This window comes from Balaenoptera acutorostrata, chromosome 10, assembly GCF_949987535.1.
Source record: "Balaenoptera acutorostrata chromosome 10, mBalAcu1.1, whole genome shotgun sequence".
NCBI classification, from domain to species: domain Eukaryota; kingdom Metazoa; phylum Chordata; class Mammalia; order Artiodactyla; family Balaenopteridae; genus Balaenoptera; species Balaenoptera acutorostrata.
The window spans coordinates 107347749-107367136 of record NC_080073.1 but is presented as its reverse complement, the minus strand read 5'-3'; the positions used below and the strand labels follow the sequence as shown (position 1 = coordinate 107367136).

The 19388-nt window shown below is 51.2% G+C and overlaps 1 protein-coding gene across 2 annotated transcripts in view; it reads left to right on the top strand.

The window, feature by feature from the left end:
• The window catches only part of DUSP22 (dual specificity phosphatase 22), a 46924-nt gene extending 28965 nt beyond the window's left edge, over positions 1-17959 (top strand). The window contains exons 4-8 of one of the 2 annotated variants that reach the window (XM_057554665.1): positions 5605-5654; positions 14093-14167; positions 15795-15966; positions 16393-16465; positions 17774-17959. In XM_057554665.1, the coding sequence (XP_057410648.1) occupies positions 5605-5654; positions 14093-14167; positions 15795-15966; positions 16393-16465; positions 17774-17820 (417 nt within the window). In that variant the 3' untranslated portion in view covers positions 17821-17959. Of the gene's footprint in view, positions 1-5604; positions 5655-14092; positions 14168-15794; positions 15967-16392; positions 17343-17773 lie in introns of those variants that run through there. The other variant, XM_057554666.1, reaches the window with a different exon arrangement.
• Positions 17960-19388: the final 1429 nt, after the last annotated feature.

Genomic DNA, 19388 nt, shown 5'->3' with positions numbered 1-19388 from the left:
AGATGAAAAGGCTCTGAAGACGGGTGGCAGGGATGTGAACGTGAATGCATTTAATGCCTGTGAGCTGTATACTTAAAATGGTTAAAATTCTATGTTATGTATATTTTACCACACCGAAAAAGTGGAGAGAGTGATTGTCTCAAGTGAGAGAGACTTTTTTAAAATTAGTATATAAGCTGTGGCCCTGCTTCTGATCAGGTGTGAGACAGTTCAAATTTAATTCTTTTTTTTTTTTTCAACACTGTATTTCCAGTTCTATTTATTTATTTATTTATTTATGTTTTATTTTTGGCTGTACTGGGTCTTCATTGCTTTGCGCAGGCTTTCTCTAGTTGTGGCGAGCGGGGGCTACTCTTCTTTGCCGTGCACGGGCTTTGCATTGCAGTGGCTTCTCTTGTTGCAGAGAACAGGCTCTAGGTGCGCAGGCTTCAGTGGTTGCAGCACATGGGCTCGGTAGTTGCAGCGCGTGGGCTCAGTAGTTGTGGCTCGCGGGCTCTAGAGTGTGGGCTCAGTAGTTGTGGCGCACGGGCTTAGTTGCTCTGCGGCATGTGGGATCTTCCCAGAACAGGGCTCGAACCCATGTCCCCTGCATTGGCAGGCGGATTCTTAACCATTGTGCCACCAGGGAAGTCGCCAAATTTAATTCTCTTTAATTTTATGTTTCTTGTCTGGACTCAGAGTTTTTTGGGAATGTGGTGAAACTAGCTCTTCATGGGGTCTTCAGCATATTTTCTCAAGCCATGCAGTACAGCCCCCAAACATGCTGATCAAAGGAAAAACGGAGTCTCTTCAGGGGTCCTCCCATGCACACCCAAGTTGCTGCTGGCACTGAACGGAATAAATGAGAAACCAAGATTTCTGATTATGTCGTTTCTGCCTGATTTCCCGATTCTGGCCCCTTAGTGAGCCCCTGCTCCTCCTACTGACGTTTCCTCTTAGGTTGTAAATAGGCAGAAAGGAGTTATTTTCTATAACTGGTCTCCATTAGCTTCCTGGGAGAGAGAAGACAGCTCTGAAGGGCTTGGCCTTTCCTTTGAAAAGTAGAATGTCAACTAGGTTCTTCAGAAGACTCTTACTTATGATGTTTCAGAAAGAAAAGAACAGTGAATTTTAGAAATTGTACTTGAAACAAGCGAGAGTTTGATTCCTTCACTAGTCCTGAAATCAGAACCGTGGCCCTGCTTCTCAAGTACTTGCCTACGTATCGTTTTAAGTGTAATCTTTAGTTTCAGGCCCAAAGAAAGGCAAAAACCTTACTCTTGGTGGTTACTATGCTTGTTGAAACAGAAAACTGAAAATTATTCGAACTTTTGAGAATACGGACTTAGAAAGCTTTAACCTTTTGTTCAAGAAGAGCTTCTGGAATACTTTCTAAACTTTCTTTTCAGTCGAGTGGTGACTACCGCATCTTTGAAAACCTAACAAAAACAAAACTTCATCCAAAAAGCGCTCCTTGGCAAATCCCACCTAACTCTTACTTCTTTCCTGTGTTTTCCTAATTTTTTTCCTACATTATGTCACATTAGTGTGACATTGTGTCACACTAACTGATGTGTCACTTGGTATTGTGAATATTTAGTGTATATGTTTTTGGCCTCTTTCCTCCCTCTGGTTCCCATTTCATCAGTATTGGTGCTATTCTCAGGACATGTGAGGCCGTTCAAAATGTCATGTAGTCCAAAGAAATTGGTTGCTCTTTCTTTGTCCCTCGTAGAAACCATGGCCGTCTTAACTGAGCTTATTTTTGTACTTCACTGGGCACTCCTGGGCCAGCTCTCTAAGTTGAGAGTCTGTAACTCGACATTTATTAGCTCCATAAAAGTTTAATGTCAATTAGCTCTCCAGCAATCACTTTTTTGAAGTATCATGGAAATACTGAATTTTAATGTATTTAGTAAGAATTTTGTTTCAAAGAAGATAACTGATTTTAGGGTTTTTGAAAAAATATTAGTGGTAATATGAAGGAGGAAATACCACCTAGCAAATGCTATAGTAAGGGAAACATTGCTGCTATTTTTATTACTTATGAATTTTTCACATTGCTCTAGAATTTTGTCCTATAATAAGATGTTCTTTATTTTTTTGCTAAAGTTTCCATAACTTAGCTAAACATCTGTCTCTCTGAACTCCAGCAGTACAGAATGGTCCTTTGTTTAGGTCCAAGTAGATGAAAAATTCTGTTCCACATCATATTAAGACATCTGCAGAGCCCAGTCCTTTAATAATTTTAAGTCTGTCCAGCTTTCTCATTAACGTTGAGGTCCTTCACGCTGCCAGCACTCTTGCTGCTTTCTGAATTAGTAATTAACTGAATTGTACACATGTGCAGGCATCTGAAGCCTTTTTTCAGGCACCTTATGTTCTGCAGTCTGTGGCCTCCAAGAAAGATACTTTTTGTGCTTTGTTAATGACTAAGCCAGGATAAGTAGACGTTCTTGGGTGGTGAGCAACTGAACCTTTTCGACAGTTTTGACTCCTTTCTTCACTGTATTTGCATAGTTTGTTCCCTTCTTATTGTAGATCACGGTGAGCTGCTTCTTAGCTGTGTCCCGCTGGAGCGTGTGTGTGCGGCGTGCCCCCAGCGTGGCGTGGCTCTTGTTTTCGTGGTCACCAGACTAAGGCCTGGGCACTTCACAGTATTTTTCTTCCCTTGTACTATTCTTGTGATGTGATCTTCATGTTAACTGATTTTCACCTTGTTCTTACCATCCAACAGACATTTAGTAAGTGCCTGTGGTATGCCAGGCATCATTCCAGGGAAGGTTATTAGTGCTGTTATTCTATCTTTGAGAGAACATGATCTTATATTTTATATTTTCAGCGTCCTTCCTTTGCAGTAGGGGATCCCCAAACTTGTGGCCAGGAGCCCCTTTGTTCCTCCTTAAACGCGTCACAGATGGGAAGCCGTCATTGCCACATGCCCGTCCCAGCTAGTGAGGCTGAGGGGACCCACGTGGCCAAAAGGTGCCCCTTCACCCTCGGCAGGCACGGAGTGGGGACACCCCTTGCCACCTTCTCCCGCTTTGCTCCTGCTGTGTGGCGCTGGCCTCTTTCCCTTCATACATGAGGCACCACAGAGGGGAACGAGACCCCGTCCGGAGAACCCTGAAGAAGCAGAGCGCTTCCCCCGACACCATGCTGGCGTTGATGGTGGACGCTCTCAATAAGCTAAGAGCCATTTACCCTCCCCTCCTCTCTTCCTTTTCTCCATTTTTTTCTCTCCTCCCGACATACGGGCTGGGCCGGTTCTAGATTCTGCAGAATTAAGGGGCTGTCAGTCGGAAAGCGTGACAGGTGCTTTCACCCCACATTAGAGGGACCCACCTCAGCGTCGCTGACTGGCGAGTTGCTCAGACTGACAGTCGCAGGAGAAGGGAAAGTGGAACCCTGAGAACCCTTCGCGTCCCTCTGGAAGGGTTGGTCTGAAGGGAATTGGGGGAAGTGTGTGGGAGGGAAGCATTTCACAAGCTTCTGGGCCTGATCCAGCCAACTCTCACTTAAGAGTAAAAGGAAAAAAGCAAATGAGTCATTTCAATGGCGGATTACAAGGTGATCAGTGTGTGTCTACACCAGCAAGCCTGTTGGCCTCCGTGAGGGGAGGCGTGAAATGACTCTTTTTAACAGTATCGTTTCCTTTTCCATTTTCTTTCCCTGCAAATCAGGGCTGTCAAACCTCTCCGGGTTTGGAGGTGCTTTAGGACTTCAGGCAGCTGCTTCACTGTTTCCAGCAGAGCACAAGGCCCGGAGTCCAGGGGGACGGGGACAGAGACAGAAGGGGACAGTGAGGTGATGAAGCGAAGCTCGAGTGAGGGACAGCCTGCTGCTTCACGTTCTTCTCCCAGCAGCTAACCCGTGGCGTGTTAGCGTGTTAGCACGTGTGGCCCCATGTGGAGTGTTCCTCTGTGAATAAGTAGCAGTAAAACTCATCTTCTTGGCGATCCAAAGGAGCCTTTGTTGGAAGGTGTCATGACTGACTCAAAACTGAAAAATATATATGTACATACATACATATACGTGTGTGTGTGTGTGTGTGTGTGTGTGTGTGTGAAATAAGCAGGAGAAACGATCTTTCTGACCTCTCGTAGCGGCGGGGGACAGGAAGGGGAATTCTGCCACTCAGATCGTAGTTGCAGGCAGCAGATTCCACTCTGAGGCACCTCAGCAGAAAGGGGCTTGTTAAGAGAGAGCCGAGGGCTATGATCTCCTCCGAAGAGCTGGAGAGACAGGCTGCCAACTGCAGCTCAAGGAACAACACCCGGTGCACAACATACGACTGCCCACTGCGACCTGCTGCCACGTCCGCCCAGCACTTCCCGCCTCTGCCGCCACCTGCACCTGCCGAGCAGGTGCTCTGTACCCATCTGACTCTTCCCGTGTCCTGTTTCCAAATCTGCCTCAAGTAGGTGTGTCAGATGATGCAACCAGGTCCCGAGTCTGCACCCTAACAGCAAAGGAGGTTGAGAAACATAGTTTCTGTAGCTTCTGTGTTGGAAAGTGGGATCCACAACGTGGAGAAGGACCACATGTTCCTCACAAGACTGCACTAGCAAATACAACACAGAAATTCCTAATGATATGAGTTGAGTGTAAAATTTTAATGACCAACTGCAAAAAAATTGCAAATAATTCTGGAAATAAAAATTTTATGCCTTCAACTGCTAAGGGACTTGTGGTTGTCTGTACCATGATTCCACATATTTCTCCTTTTTTGACTCTCTTAGGTTGGTTACTTTTCTAGTTTCTGATATGTTTCCCCCCAGTAATCATCTATGACCTGGTGGCTAGATTCTGTTAGATTAGGCTATCAAGAGAGAAAGGTTTAAAAGTGGTTTATTTAAGTCTTCATGAAGCCATATTCCTTCGCAAAGTTTGCTGAGATTTCTAGACCTTGTATTTTTACTTGACATTGAAGACCTTTCGTATTATACTTTAAATCCCTCCAAAGAAGAGGCAACCAAGTTTTTAATACTCAAATTTGGCATGATTTTTGTGTAGTATGAATTCACATAAACATTTTTATAGATTTTTATAGTGAACAATGTGAAGTTCCATTTTTTTTCAAATTGGGTCATCCTTTTAAAAAAATATTAGTTTGGTATGTAAACTTTTACTCTTCTGAAAAGCAAGCAAAATAAATCAAATTGTTTCCAGTGAGTGAAGCGCCTACCATTGCATCAGTGAAACTGTAACTCTCCTCCTCCTAAGACTGTCATAGAACATGTCATCGTGGTAAGGTTTTTACTATCAGTGCTTCCTTTTTGGCCATTCAGGATCTTAAATGAAATAGATTTAAAGAGTAGAGTATTTGAACAAGCATCAGAGATGATAGTTTTGAAACTTGTAGACACTTCCTGGGAAGGACTCAATTATCTCGCTTTTTTGATAAACCCTACAAACTAGAGCATGAATATTTGTGTGCATGGTCATAGAAAATGACCAGGAACTTAACTAAGAGTCTTCCTGCAGTTCCTTGGCAATAGAAGATGAGTGAAAAACTTCTCCTTTTTACTTTTAATTTTTTGACCTGAGTAAATAGTTCCTTTAAATGTTTTTCTCCACAGAGTATCATCTTTTTATCTTATTTTATGTTTTATCATTCCACAGGGGGTTAAATACCTGTGCATTCCAGCAGCGGATTCACCATCTCAAAACCTGTAAGTTTTTTTCTGTATTATTTGGACATATTAAAGATAAAGGACTTAAAGTCATCAGAGCAGAGGGGCCTTGATGCACAGCTGCTGCCCTGCAGCGAGGTGGGAGGCCCGAGAGGTCGGTGCTCCTGGTCTGCCGGTCCTTCCACTGTGCAGCTCGGACGCTGGGGTGTGTATAAGGAGCCTAATTTTGCAAAGGGTGCCTCAAACCAAACCTTTAGCATGTTCACCCTTTCCCTAGAAGCTGTTGCATTTTGTCCAATAGAAACAGAATATGAGCCACAAACACAAGCCACACCTATAATTTTAGATTTTCTAGGAGCCACATTAAAAAGTAAAAAAGACAGGTGACAATAATTTTAATAATATGTTTTATTTAACCCAATATACTCAAAATACTATCAATTCAACATGTGCTCAGCATTTTAAAAATGAGATATTTTATATACTTTTATTCATACAAAGTCTTCAAAATCTGGTGTGCTTTTTACACTTACATTCCATTCGGACCAGCACCGTCTCAAGTGCCCAGCGGCCTCACATGGCCAACGGCCACCTGAGGGACAGCTTCCTTGGAAAGCTGGTCTGAGTTGAGAGACCAGGTTTTTCTGGTCAGGAGAGTCCTGCTGTCTCTTCCCCGCAGCTGAATACATCTCTGATGCCGCTTTAGCTCTGTCTGTCCCTCCAAGGAGAGATTCATAATCGCTCTCCTTTGCAGATTCCCCACAGTCATACGGGACCTGTGGGACTGGGCTTTGGCAGATGGGGGACAGGGGTTGGAGACCACCGAGGTTACAGCTGTGACACCACACTCCTCGGTGCCTGGAGGTGACACGGACTAGATGAAAGTCTTCCTGAGCCTGGATCTGAGCCAGGCAGGCTGAGGGGCACAGGAGCCGAGGGCGTGCCTGTTCAGGACGTCCGGCGACCCGGCCTCTGCCTCACAGACTCACCTTTGCTGCCTGTTTTAGGTCAGACACACGACCCTTCCAGAGTGACATGTTGCTGCGTTTCATCAGGGAAGAGGCTGTGGTTGAGAATTGGGGAGTCCACGGGCTTGTCAGGATTGAGAACCTTCATGGTTCTCAAGCTTTATCGCCTCAAGCCCGACATGTCAGCAGTACAGACCATACAATCTTACCCCTCTGAAGGCTGTCCAGTACTGAATGTCAGCCAACCTTGGTTTTTCACTGCTGGAGAGCAGAGAAATCACAGGTTATGCAGTAATTTTGTGAGGTCTACCTGTTTGGAAAAACGGGAGGCTATAGTCAGATGGACTGATGGGGGAAAGAGTAAAGGTGAGGACAGGGGCAGGAGGTGTAGAGTCAGACCAGGAAGGGGCAGGGGAGGCTGGACGGAGGGCCAAAGCCTCCTACCCAAAGCCTGTGTTTCCACAACAGCTCTCCATATTTCACAGAAAAAGTCAATCTTTAAGATCGAGGATGGTGAAGGAAAGGTTCTATAGGATCACCAGGAAAACAGTAGTAGCCTAGATCTGGAAGGAGAAGAAGTATCAGAGAACTTCCTTGGTTACTAGTCGTGTCGAGAAACAGAAGTGGTTGGAGGGCATGGTGTATACGGAAGGAAGTGAGCCACTGCCTTTCTCTCGAGACCACGGCAATCTTCTGCCCATGTTTTGGTGGCTATTTTTAGAATGGTTGCTCTGCTCTTATCTCAAACCGAAATTCTAACACTGTTGAACTTGTCGGTACCTGATTGGCATTCTGACCCTTCGGAAGAATCCGACTGCAACAGCCCGTGGGTGTTTGTGGTCAGGGCAGATGGCCACTCTGCTCGAACCGCCCCAGGACTCTTCAGCTTCGGTAGAGGCAGGCACGGTGCTCCGTGTCTGGGGCAAGGACCCTGACTCACCAGGTGAAGACGGCGCTCAGCGGTCCTGCCCTGTGCAGACAAGTGAGCGGTAGACCCAGACCGCTTAGGGATCTCAGGTTCAAAAGCAGCTCCCTCTGCCTCGGGCCAGTCATTCTAACGCCCCTGCACTTCAGTTCTCTCATCTGCAAACGCCTGCCTCCAGGATTTGTGGAGATGAGACCGTGTGTGTGGAAGTGTTCTCTGTGACCTCCGAGCACTTTTGAAAATAAGAGTGTGATTTTACTCAGAGTGTGTTGGTGGGGCCTGAGAGTTACAGGAAGGGTAGTTCTGGTGCTCAGGAGGCCCTCACGGATGCTGGGAAGGTGTGATCCAGGGAAGGACGGGGACAGAGGGTGCAGCCGCCGGTCCCCCGACTTCCGACGTCTCCTGGGTCTGTTCAGACCTTCTGGCAAAAAAACCAGCCCGAGCACAGTCAACCTGGGGCCAGAGGACTAGCTCATAAGATTTGAACTAGTTCTCTCCTGTCCCAAGTGTGTGCGGATGTCTGGTTACGATGTGTGGTTTGCCTTCTTTCCCTTTCCTTGGATCTGGCCAAGAGTGTGGTCCAGCAGGTGGGTGCTGCGGCGTCTGAGCTTGGGGCTGGCGACAGGCCGAGCTGGGCAGTGGCCGTCGCTGCTGTTGTGACTGAAGCCCTGCAGCAGCCCGACCTGGGGTTCAGTTGGAAAAGGGGGTCCGGACCATAGCTCAGCGAAAGACAGTTGTGCTCATAGGCACGTGTGTGATTCTTCAGGGAAACTTTTATTTTTGATCCATTAATAATAGCAAAGCTTATATACTGGTAAGGATTTAGGTGCATAAATGTCCATGATTCTATAAATGTTTCTTGCTTTAGTGAAGTTATATGGAGATCGTGAAGTTAAGCTTGGAATTCGAGGGTACTTCGTATGTTAAGAGACAGCCTATGAAATAGTTTGAGTTTCTCTACCTGTTACAGATATTTCATTGGAAAGCACAGCGAGCCTTTTAACAGCAAGCATGCATTCATGATACAGTGAGACGGTTAACGCTGGCAGGCAGAGCTCTTGACTTCTCTGTATCACCCACCTCGCTTTGGGTAGCTTGTATTTATTACTCACCAAGTAGTAGGAGCATGTGCAGGCTGACCGTGAGCCTTCAGTTTCTGTATCATCAGCCAATGTAGATGGTCAGGAGACAAATCCTCTAACTGCTCTGGAAACCCAGTTAGAACCAGGGGTCCTTCAGTCTAGCAGCTTTTACTTCCTGGTGCCTAAGAGTTCCTATATTTAATGGCAAAAATAAATTCTAGAAAACTGTATTGCTTATATTTTTAAACTTAGTTACAGATTTTAAAAATTATTTCCAACTTTGGATATAATTTAAGGTTTTATATCCTAACTCTTTCCCCACAAATCCCTATACCAGCAGGAATTCTTGCTAGTTATGCTTAGTAAGAGGGTTGTGACCTTTGGAGACTAACTGCGTTCGGTCACCGCAGACGCTCCAGGAAGGTCAGTTTTCTGTCTTGGCCGTACTCCTCACAAACTCCCCTCTGATCTTCCAGGAACCTGAAATGCATAACCCTGGCTGGAGACAGCACAAACACCTCAGAATTTTAGCTTGGTCCCCACTACCACCCCGCCTCACAAAGTCAGGACACGTGGAAGTTCAGGTTCTCACAGTGGCGACAACCCCACAGACCCCAGGCTGACGCGTTCTGCGTGATTTGCAGAATTGGAGGCGTCGTCGGGTTTACATCAAATGCACACCCCTTCTGCCAGTGGCCGACGTACAGTGGTTGAGTGAACCGAGGCTTCTGGAAATGTTTGCTTTTGCTTTCTGTCTGTGCTTCCCTGGGCAAGTCATTTGAACCTCACTTGTCTCCCCTGTGGAATACCTGTCTCACACGATTTCTGTAGCATTAGGTGAGGTAGTGCAAGTGTGTAAAGACACTAAGTGTCTCCAAAGAATCAGGTTCCATATTTTGCCTCTTCGAGGAGGGAGTGTTAACGTGTCTTGAGAGTGAGCGGTTGGAGGTATCGCAGCTTATTTTAGTCATTCTTGGTTTAATGTTTGTCAGATTGCTGTTAGTATTTAGACACCATCAAGGGACGGTTGTCTTCTTTGTCTTCTCTGTGGCGCTGCAGCGTCACATCTTCGCAGCAGAAACTTGGTGACAACGGCGGCTTGAGAGTCGAGCAGGGTCTCAGGTTCCTGGGGTTTTTGTGGAGAGAAGAGGCACCAGAAATGCAGAGCGCTTGCATTAAACCCTCCTTGCTTTATTCCACCTCCTGTCTTTTTGTGTGTGTTTTCTTTAGTTTAGCTCATGTCTTCTGTACTTCCAGCTCTCTCTTTCTCTCATTTACATTTTACTTTATTTTTATTATTAAAAAGCAGTTTTGCAAGATCAGAGCTAAGTGGGCCCTGATGTGCTCTGTCCTGCTTCCAGACAAAGATGCACATACACGACTCCTGAGGACTTTGCAGTCACAGAAATGAGAAATATGTGGAAAATGTGTATGGCATTTTTCATAAGACTTCACTTATTCAACTTAAAAACCTATTTTTTAGTCTTAGACTATGTCGTCCTTGCTTTTTTGGGGTGGAACTGCTCTTTGTGAAATGATGTTGTAGCAGATGGTAGAGAGGGGGTGTGTTTTTGTTTGTTTTTTAAATGACCTTATTTGGCAAAATGAAAAGTACAGTACACATATTCCCCGCGATTTTTCTTTAAATGTTGACAGTGCAGGAAATGTAAAAGTTGCGGAAGCCTTGACATAAATGTGCTGAAGGCTGTGTGCAGCCGGCTCCGGGTGAGGAAGTTTCCTTCCCGCTCACCTCGGGTGCAGTGAGAGCTGCCCGGTCAGCGCAGGGCCTGGGGGGCTGGGCTGACTCTGCCTGGGACGAAGCAGCTCTCTGACCTGAGCCCACCCTCCAGAGCCTGCACCCAGAGAAGACACTCCACCCATAGGCTTTTTTTTTAAACATTCTTTTCTGAGGGAAAAAACCCCTAAGGTGCTGGCCTTTCCTGGTCTTTTTCTCCTTTGCTTTCCAGTATACATACTGCGCACACGTGCATACACACGTACACACACATGTTCATACTCTGATGAGGGGCAGGAGAAGCGGCCTGGATCTTGTGGCTTGTGCTGTCAGCGCAGCCTGGTCTGGCACTGCTGGCTTTGGGGTGAGCCCAGCTGCCCCCCAAGGTGCTGGGCCAGACCTCCCACAAGCAGAGTCCTTCCCAGCAGGACAGGACCACCTCAGACCCCCCAACAGTGGGGACCACAGCCTCCAAGTCTTGCAGTCTTGGAGTAAGAAGAGATGGTCCAAACTCAAAAGAATGAGCGTCAGGTGGTGTGGCTCTGCTAGGTTCGTCCAGCGTCCTTTCCCGAAGGTCAGGAAAACCCGGCTGGTCCTGCTCTTGGCCTCTGGATGGAGAGGGCGGGCTGGGATGCACTGGCCCGTGGGGAGGGCCAGCACAGACTGCGGAGGAGGAAGGAGGGGACAGTGGCACAGCTGCCGGGCTGTGCACCAACCCCACGGAAGGGCATCTCTCGCCCGGCCCCCGTGCTCTCGGCGATTGTCGGCAGCCACGTGCGCGTGTAGGTGCACGTCCTTGTGGACGCGCCCAGCTGGCTGTCCTCCGACAGAGCTTGCCCGCGTGTCTTTGTGTGGAAGTAAAGGTACAGCACGGAGATCAGGAATAGGGAACCGGCGTTCAGTGAAACAGCCTGTGGCGGATGTGCTTCCCTCTGGGCTTCTGCTTTGATCCAGGGTTGAGCAACGTGCGGCCCGGAGCCCCGGGTATTTCCCACTGTGGAGGAGGGGTGTGATGACCGGGCCAGGGCTTATGTCACGAGCTTCCCTGGAAATAACCTACCCCAGGAGCGCTGAGTGCACCTGCCTTCTGGCTTTCCTTGGAAGAGGCACTTCGAGGAGTGTCTGTCCGGCTTGGCCTCATGCCCGGTCTTGCCCGTGAGTCAAGTTTCGAGGTGGAGCTCTGAGCGGGCCCTCCATGGGCATCATTAAGCTCCTGGGCCGGAGCCCTTGTCCCAACACAGTGATGGGCCGGAGCCGTCGGTGGGTTTTTCCTGGACTTGACGCCTGATGCAGACAGAGCTGAAAGAGGAAAGGCTGGGGGGAGACCCTCCTCACAGCTTCCTTGTCTGGGGGCCCCTCGCACACACGCTCTGGGCTCTGGCCAGTTTGGATGTTTCGCTGCTGACCACACCCCACCTCAGTCTCTCATGCTGAGATGTGGCAAAACTGACCCTTGAACCCAGCACCACGCCTTATTTAGGACCTGGGTTTCCTCGTGCGTGTGGTTTCGGACATGCAGGTGTGAAAGGCAGACGGAAGAGGTTCCCACCCAGGGGTTTCAGTAAAGGGGCTCACTTGTCATCTCTGCAAGGTGTCGGTGGCCTCCCCAGGGCCGACAGGTCCCCGGGACAAGCCACCCGCCTGGTGTAGCTTCCACAGTATGTTCCGAGGCCGTCCGTGCTCCCCACGCGCTCAGGCCGTTGTCTCTCGTTTCCTGATTTGCTCTTCCTTTGCTGGGAGGGTCTTCTTCCCACCTGTCTCATCTCAGACACAGCTGTCCTGGACCAGAAAGAGCCCCACAGAGGACAGGCGAGAGCATGGGCTGCAGGCATGGAGAGGCCCCTTGGGAACCCTTGGATACTGCAGTGTGGCCAGCCTAGGGTGCGGAGGCCTGTGCCCTCAGGCGCTAGCCTGCAGTTGAGATGGGCCTGGGTCCTGGGCGAACTGCCTAGCCCTGGACCCACAGTCAAAGCTGCCCACCCTCTGGCGTGTCTGCAGGGGAAACCACGAGGCAGAGGGTGGGCGGGCAGCCTGTAGCCGCTCCTCGGCCACTGAGTGGCTCAGTGTCTTTAAAACCGTTGCACTTGTTAATATCAGGTAGACAGTGCTTGGCTGTAAATAGCAGAATATCTGATTGACAGTGTTTTAAGTTATAAAGGCATTGGTTTACTTCACTCCCTACCCAAGAAGCCTGGGCAGCAGCTCCTGGAGCCCCCTTCCACCCCGGAGGCCTGCCACCTGTGGTCGCGGAGCGGCTGACGCAACTCTGGGCACAAGCCACTTCCCAGTCTCCTGGCAGGAAGCCTGGGGCAGAGATGCCCTTCCTTTTATCAGGAGCGGCCCCCAGCCCACAGCCTCCCCTTTACTTCTCTGTGGCTGGAACTGGAGGGAAGATGGGCCTCCGAGGGACTGGGAACTGCTGCCCGACAGTCTCAGGGTGACGGAGGAGACCCCCGCAGCCCCAGCCCTTCCCAGGCATCAGAGGAGTTCACCGCCAGCTCCGCCTGCTGAGAGACAGGATGGGCGGCGCTCCCCGCCCCAGACTGGACCTGTAGCCCCCAGGGCCACACCCTCTGCCCCTCCCTGCTCTGCTGCCTGGCCTTCCTGGCTTCTGCCTCACGGCCCTGCTCCGAGGTCTCCTTGGATTTCAGGATCACAGCAGGAATCTTTCCTTGCCTGTTTTGCAGCAAGTCGGTTTGGGGGAGTAGCGTTGCGGCGCCCTGCTCACTTTGTACGTTTACACTGGGAGCGTTTGCCCCTAGGAAAGTCAGCAGAAGCACCCCTTGCCCTGCTCTATAGTCAGGTTTCAGGTGAGAGTCTAGAGTCTGTGGGTGGGACCCTGGCTCCTCCACACGTGGTGGCATCAGGCCTGCCACTACAGTTTCCTCTGTGCCAGCTGCCCTAATCCAGCCGGGCACCGGCACTTGGGTTTTTGAGTCTCTTCTGCAGTCAGGAGCTGCTGAGTCTGCTTCTCTTGCCTGAATTCCCCGTTCTTACTCCTGTCATTCACCCCGACAGGAGACAGCAGCCCTAGTTCGTGTGGCTGGGAACGACATTTTATTCAGCTCTGAATCTCTTGCATCTTAGCAGAGTCCCTGCTAAATAATCACTACTCAGTAGGTGTTGTGACTTTAGTCCATGGGCAACTTTAGGTGTTTTGCTGCTTTATAAGCCATTCAAAGGCAGGAGACGTCGAAAAGCACATACTCGGTGGTTCCCCTCAGAGTACTTGTACTTAACCCACCTACGCATCTAGAACATGCTGGTGCGCACAGCTGGGCATGAACCAGGGGCGGGAGAAGGGGGTCGTAGACAAGCTGAGGGTCAGGAGAAAAGATCATGGTGTCATCTTCATGCAGGACCTCAGAGTTTGCATAGCACGTTGGTATATGTTTCTTCGTCCCAGCCTGTGAGACATAGCTCCCACTTTCTAAGTGAGGTTAAGGGAAGCTAGGTGACATTCCCAAAGTCCCATATCCAGTGAGGCCAAGCAGGACTGGAGCTGCAGCTCCCCTTCCCCGGCCTGGAGGACGGGCAGACAGGACCTATCCACAGACTGTCAGAAACGAACTGGCCTTGGGGCTCAGGGAGCCCACACTGGGTGGGCACCTCCCTCACCTGAGCGGCTGGCGAGCAGGTCAGTGTACTGCTAAGTGTTGAGGGACCCAGACTGACCATGGGGCTGGGCAGGACCCACCCCCCAGCAAGTCAGTGGCGTTCAGTGAAACAGCCTGTGATGTCACTTCTCTCCTTTTTCCTCACCCCAGGACAAGACATTTCAAAGAAAGTATTCAGTTCATCCACGAGTGCCGCCTGCGAGGTGAGGGCTGCCTTGTTCACTGGTACGTGTGCCCCTGCCGGGTGACCCCGGGCCTGTTCTGCTCACCTCCCCCAAACGCCCAGTACACACCCCACCTGACCCTGCCTGTTTGTTAGCCATTGTTTGCTTTTGTGCAAAGAGAACCGTACATCCTTTCTTTCCTTTTCACTTAGGATTTTCATTTTCTCAGTTAGGGTTCTGCAGGGACTGTTGAGGTCACGACACAGAAACTCCTTTTCCAGCCTTCCTCCGAGATCCCGTCAGAATATGAGCTCTGCCCAGTGTCCATTCAGAACACTGCTTCTTGCTGGAGAGTTTTGATTGCACGTGTGGGTGTTCAGCATTGCGTTACTGTCACACCAAAATGACCATTGTTTCTCAGTTTATAGATTGGAGCTTTTATGTGTTTTGGGCTTATACTTTGCTTTAAAGAGAACTGAATAGACTCTTAGAATTGGGCAGTCCCTGTGCAGCTCTCCATCCGCATTCAGCTGCAGTCTGTGTGGTACATACGCATGCACCTGGGCACCCGTCGTGCGGAGAAGGCTGCAGAGAAAGACACAGAACTCAGGCGCAGTGCCCTGCACCTGACACGTCGCAGGCACGCAGGGAATGTGGGCCCGCGTTTCATCTCTGCCCATTTTCATTTTACTTTTAAGAAGAGCAGGGCATGTAATACACACAAAGTGCAGGTTTTGTGACATTTGCTCGCAGTTGCCTCAGAACACTTCGCGGTGCAGTCAGAGCCGTTTCAGGGGCTCTGGAGCCCTGTGCCTGGTGGGTTAGCACCTGCCCGGGTGCAGCCCAAGGGGATGTATTTTTTTTTAACGCTCTCTCAGTTTTTCTGATACACAGCCCGAGGGAAGAACCACTACTTGAGAGTGGTTTTTTACTATTATTTATATTTGAATATGTGCAGGCCTGATATTCTAGGAATTTGTGTCTCATACAGTTGTATCAATCTGAAGATAGGCTTTTCTAAAAATGAGAAACTCGCGAAACTTCCCCATCTAAACCGTTGCTGAGTCTGACGCAGCACCACCTCTCTGTAACCACCTTAATTTGCATGTGCATTTAAAATCGGTCCCCTTACTCAGCCTGTGAGAGAAAATTGACCGTTATGGCCTGCAGAGCGTGCCCACGCTGGCACTCTGCTTATGTATGTGAAGAGGATCACAAAATATTTGGTAAGGGCTTCTGTATTTAATGAGTTTTTTAAGTTATAGACTTGGCCCTTGTATCTCTAAGAAAACCAGACTTTAAAAACGCGAGGCTGTCTAAACGGCTGCAGATCATAACTGGGTTTGTTGCTCAGATCCTGGACCCCTGCAGTCCCTGGATGTCCTCTAGTTACTTCGTCTGTCCAGGGAGATGGGGCTATCTGAAGAGGGGCTCAGGCGCAATAGAGAATCAGAAGATGCAAGTGTCCGGAGCCGCGGCCAGTAGAAAACCAATAAAAACTGAGGCTGCACAGGCGAAGAACGCCTGAGCTTCTAGTGGCGTAAAGCAGAGAGAGCTGGCGTGTCCTGAGTGATCGCCTAGTAACGTACTGGCTTGCTGTCCACGCGCGCTCCGAGGCAGGAAGGCTTCCTCGGTGGGCCCTCAGGGTCCCTGACCCTCCCCTGCCTGTGTGGTTCTTGGCCCCGCAGCCTGGCCGGCGTCTCCAGGAGCGTGACTCTGGTGGTGGCATACATCATGACGGTCACCGACTTCGGCTGGGAAGACGCCCTGCGCACCGTGCGTGCGGGCAGGTCCTGCGCAAACCCCAACCTGGGCTTCCAGAGGCAGCTCCAGGAGTTTGAAGAGCGCCAGGTCCGTCAGGTAAGCGCACTCGGGGGCTGGGAACGCACCTCCGTCCTTCCGCGCCCGCCCAGACTTGTGGAGGCTGGAAAGGCCCCCCGAGGTCGGCTGGTCCAAGGACACCCCTTCAGCCCCTCTGCAGTATCACTGGCCCCTCGTCCACCAGCCGCTGCGGTCATTCCCTTTTCCCACCGTCCTCAGGCCCCATGGTAGCTTCTGTTTCTCTGTCTTGGGGTCAAGTGCCATTTCCTTGGTCAGGCTTGCTTTCACGTTCTCAGGCCAGAACCTGGAAGAAGCAGTCATTTCTCTTGCTAACCCTAACCCTCAGAGCTGACTGCCCGATGCCCCTTGGCCCCCTGTTCACAGGGGCAAACCTGCACCATCAGGTAGCAGGTGGGAGTGTAGGGGGTGAGCTGTGTGACGTCCTGGTTTGTTTCACTTCTCCAGTTCCGCCAGTGGCTGAAGGAGGAGTACGGAGAGAGCCCTTTGCGGGATGCAGAAGAAGCCAGAGGCATTCTGGGTAAATACAAAGAGCAGGGGCGCGCGGAGCCCCCGCCTGGCGCCGGGCGCTGGGGTGGCCTCCCGGCCTCGCCTCCTCCGGCCTACGGCAGCTGCACCACGGAGACCTAGCCGAGCCCTCGGCGCCCCTGCCCGCGGACGGGAAGGGGTGTCCCGGTGGATCCAGGCCCCCCCCCCCCGAGACCCCAGCAGCCCCACCCCCAGCTTCTGCGCCGCCCAGACGCTGCTGCCTCACACCCCTGGGCAAGCTGGGGAGCGTGCACGCGCGCGCGTGTGTGTGAGTGAGTGAGCGTGCGTTCTGAACGTGTGCGCTGCGGGAGCTGCCGTGAAAGCCACGCTGCCGGCATCGGCCTCACTGCCCTTCCCCGTGCGAGATCCGCTGGAAGGCACTTGGAGGTGGCCGTGGAGGAGCCGCCGGGCCTGCGAGCGGGCAGCGGGGAGGCCTCAGGGTGGCCAAGGGGGCAGCAGGGGCCCCCTCCGCCTTCTGAGGGCGGCACTGGGCCCCGGGGCCCGGAGGTGGCCAAGCGGGCCCTCCTGCTGCCGCCGGCCCTGCTCAGCCCTGCCCTTCCGAGCCCTGCTCGGTGTGTGCCCGCCTGAACCGCCGGCCCTTGGGTGGTGTGGGGCGCAGCCCAGACGCCCGCCCTCAGCTCCCGGTCCAGCTTCCCCTCCTCCCAGCCTCCTGCTGTTCTCACGCTGGGAACCCCCGCAAGGCTTGCATGCACCTTCGGGATTTAGGAAGAAAGAGCAGTTGTTAGACACTGTCACGGTTTGCGCTTAAAAATACATTTAATGCCTGAGCACTTATTAAGCACCTTCATGTCTGCTGTGGATTTGGGATTTGATCTCAGCTACCTCATTAAACGGTTTTTGAAAAAGTGTTTTTCATGATTCCAATCAACTCTGCCTCACGGTTGAAAGCGTTTGGTCACGATTGCTTTTGAAGCCAAAGGGAAAAGGATCATATCATTGGGCCACTCGAAGCTTCTGATGCGGGCTTTGGGAGCGCTTTGTGGTGGGTAAATCCGACGTCAGGCCAAGCCAGCTGGCCAGGCTCCACACTCGTGCAGGCCCCAGATGTACAGCAAGAAAGCAAAGCGCAGCCGCGGAGCTCCTCACCTACAGCCAAGACAGTTTGCTCTAAAGTAATGTTTTCCTTAAACCAAAAAGAAATGTAAATATGTTAACAGAAGAAGTATTTAGGAGTCAGCTTGAAGACCTAAATGCGGGTACAATGTGAACGCCTAGATCTATTCCTGTAACCTGAAATGTTGTCCTAATATCGGTCGCCAGTAACATTCTTTCTCCACAGCCACCCCAGGGATTCTGAAGTACTGCGCCTCTCTCAGAAGACTGTAATGTACCTGAAATATTGCAAAGCCAGAGTTTAGGTGCTGCCCAGAAGAAAAGCAACCAGAGTTCATTTTCCAGTGTCCAGAAGTAATTTGTGAACTCGCCTGTTTTCATTTTAAACAATACATATGCAATTGTGTCATCACATGTTGGGAACTACGCGTCCTCTTTGACAAGGGAAGGGGTTTTACCTAATTCCTCTGCTGCAGCTCCTTCTTTGCCCTTAGCCCTGCTGCCCCCGGGCCACCTCAGGGCCCTGCTGCCCCACCCGGTGACCCTGCGGTGATCGCGGTTGCCACTCCTGAGGGCCCTGCTGGGCACACCTGCCCCTGGGGACTGTCTCCTGGGCGGTTGCGTCCTGGGGTCTCGCCTCCACCACACGTGCGTGCATCTGGTGAAGGGCAGCTCCACGCGCTGCGCCCGCCCTTAGCTGGGGTGTGGATCCCACTTGCTTCTGCCACGGGCGCCACGAGGCACGTTCGGAGGCTGCCCCCGGCAGTGACGCTGCTTTATTTTAAGGCCACTGCCTTCCTCCAGAAGGAGGGTAGTGACGGCAGGAGACGTGAACTGCTTTCCCCGGGAGAGAAAGCGGGTCCCCCGCTTGAGCAGAGGGAAGTCTGGGGGGTGCGCAGGGCCGTCTCCCAACTCCGCTCTCAGCTTCAACGTGAAGGACACTAGCCGGTGTGAAGAGCAGTTTAAGTCCGTTTCCCAACGTTCTCTCGTCGAACTCCAGCGGGGGAAGAAGGAAATTTAACTTTTTACTTAAAGGAGAGGTTTGGCGGGACTGCAGGAGCTGAGGTGTGTGGGCTCGTTGGCTGAAGGAGGCTTGACCTGTGTGCTGCATCTCCAGTGCCTGGACGCTGCTGGCCAGGGCTCGGGGCAGGACACTTTGTGCCAGAACGGCCCCGGGTGGGTGTGGGATGACGGGCATCACGATGCTTATTCTGACTTGACAGGCCTACCTGGGTGAAGAACAGGTGATCCCGGTGGAGGTGCCAGGCCTCGAGGCCCTGAGGTGTCTCCACTGCCCACCTGTGAGGGCGTGCCAGGGGGCATGAGGAAACAGCATGAGGGAAGCAGGGTTTCTGGCGAGGGCCCCAACCCTGTGGGCTCCCCCGCCCCTCGTGGCACCCACGACAATCTCCTAGTAATCGGTGCTCTGCAGGTCACGAACTGTCACCTTGAAGCTGTATAAACCCACAGAGAAGGTATTATTTCATTCACCTGAGGCTCAGAGAGGCCAAGAAACACACCAAAAGCTAAAAATGTTAGTGCTACTTTGCCTGAACCTGGGTCTTTTGACCTCAAATCAGTGTGCAATGTGAGAGGGAGGGGCGGAGTGCCCTGGGCTTTGCACTTAGAGGTTTGTGAGGCTCTGACGCCAGGGCCCCTGGGAGAGCCAGCACCACCGCCGTGTGCACGGCTGTCCAAGCCAAAGCCTCTGCCTGCTCCCCCAGTGTCTCGGGGTTTTGGTTGGGGCCATGGTGGGTGGTGGCCAAAAGCACACGGACGTTTCCGTTGGGATGGTATTGACCGTGCTTAGATGTTAGAGGTAGAGGCCCCTTCTCCGAGGC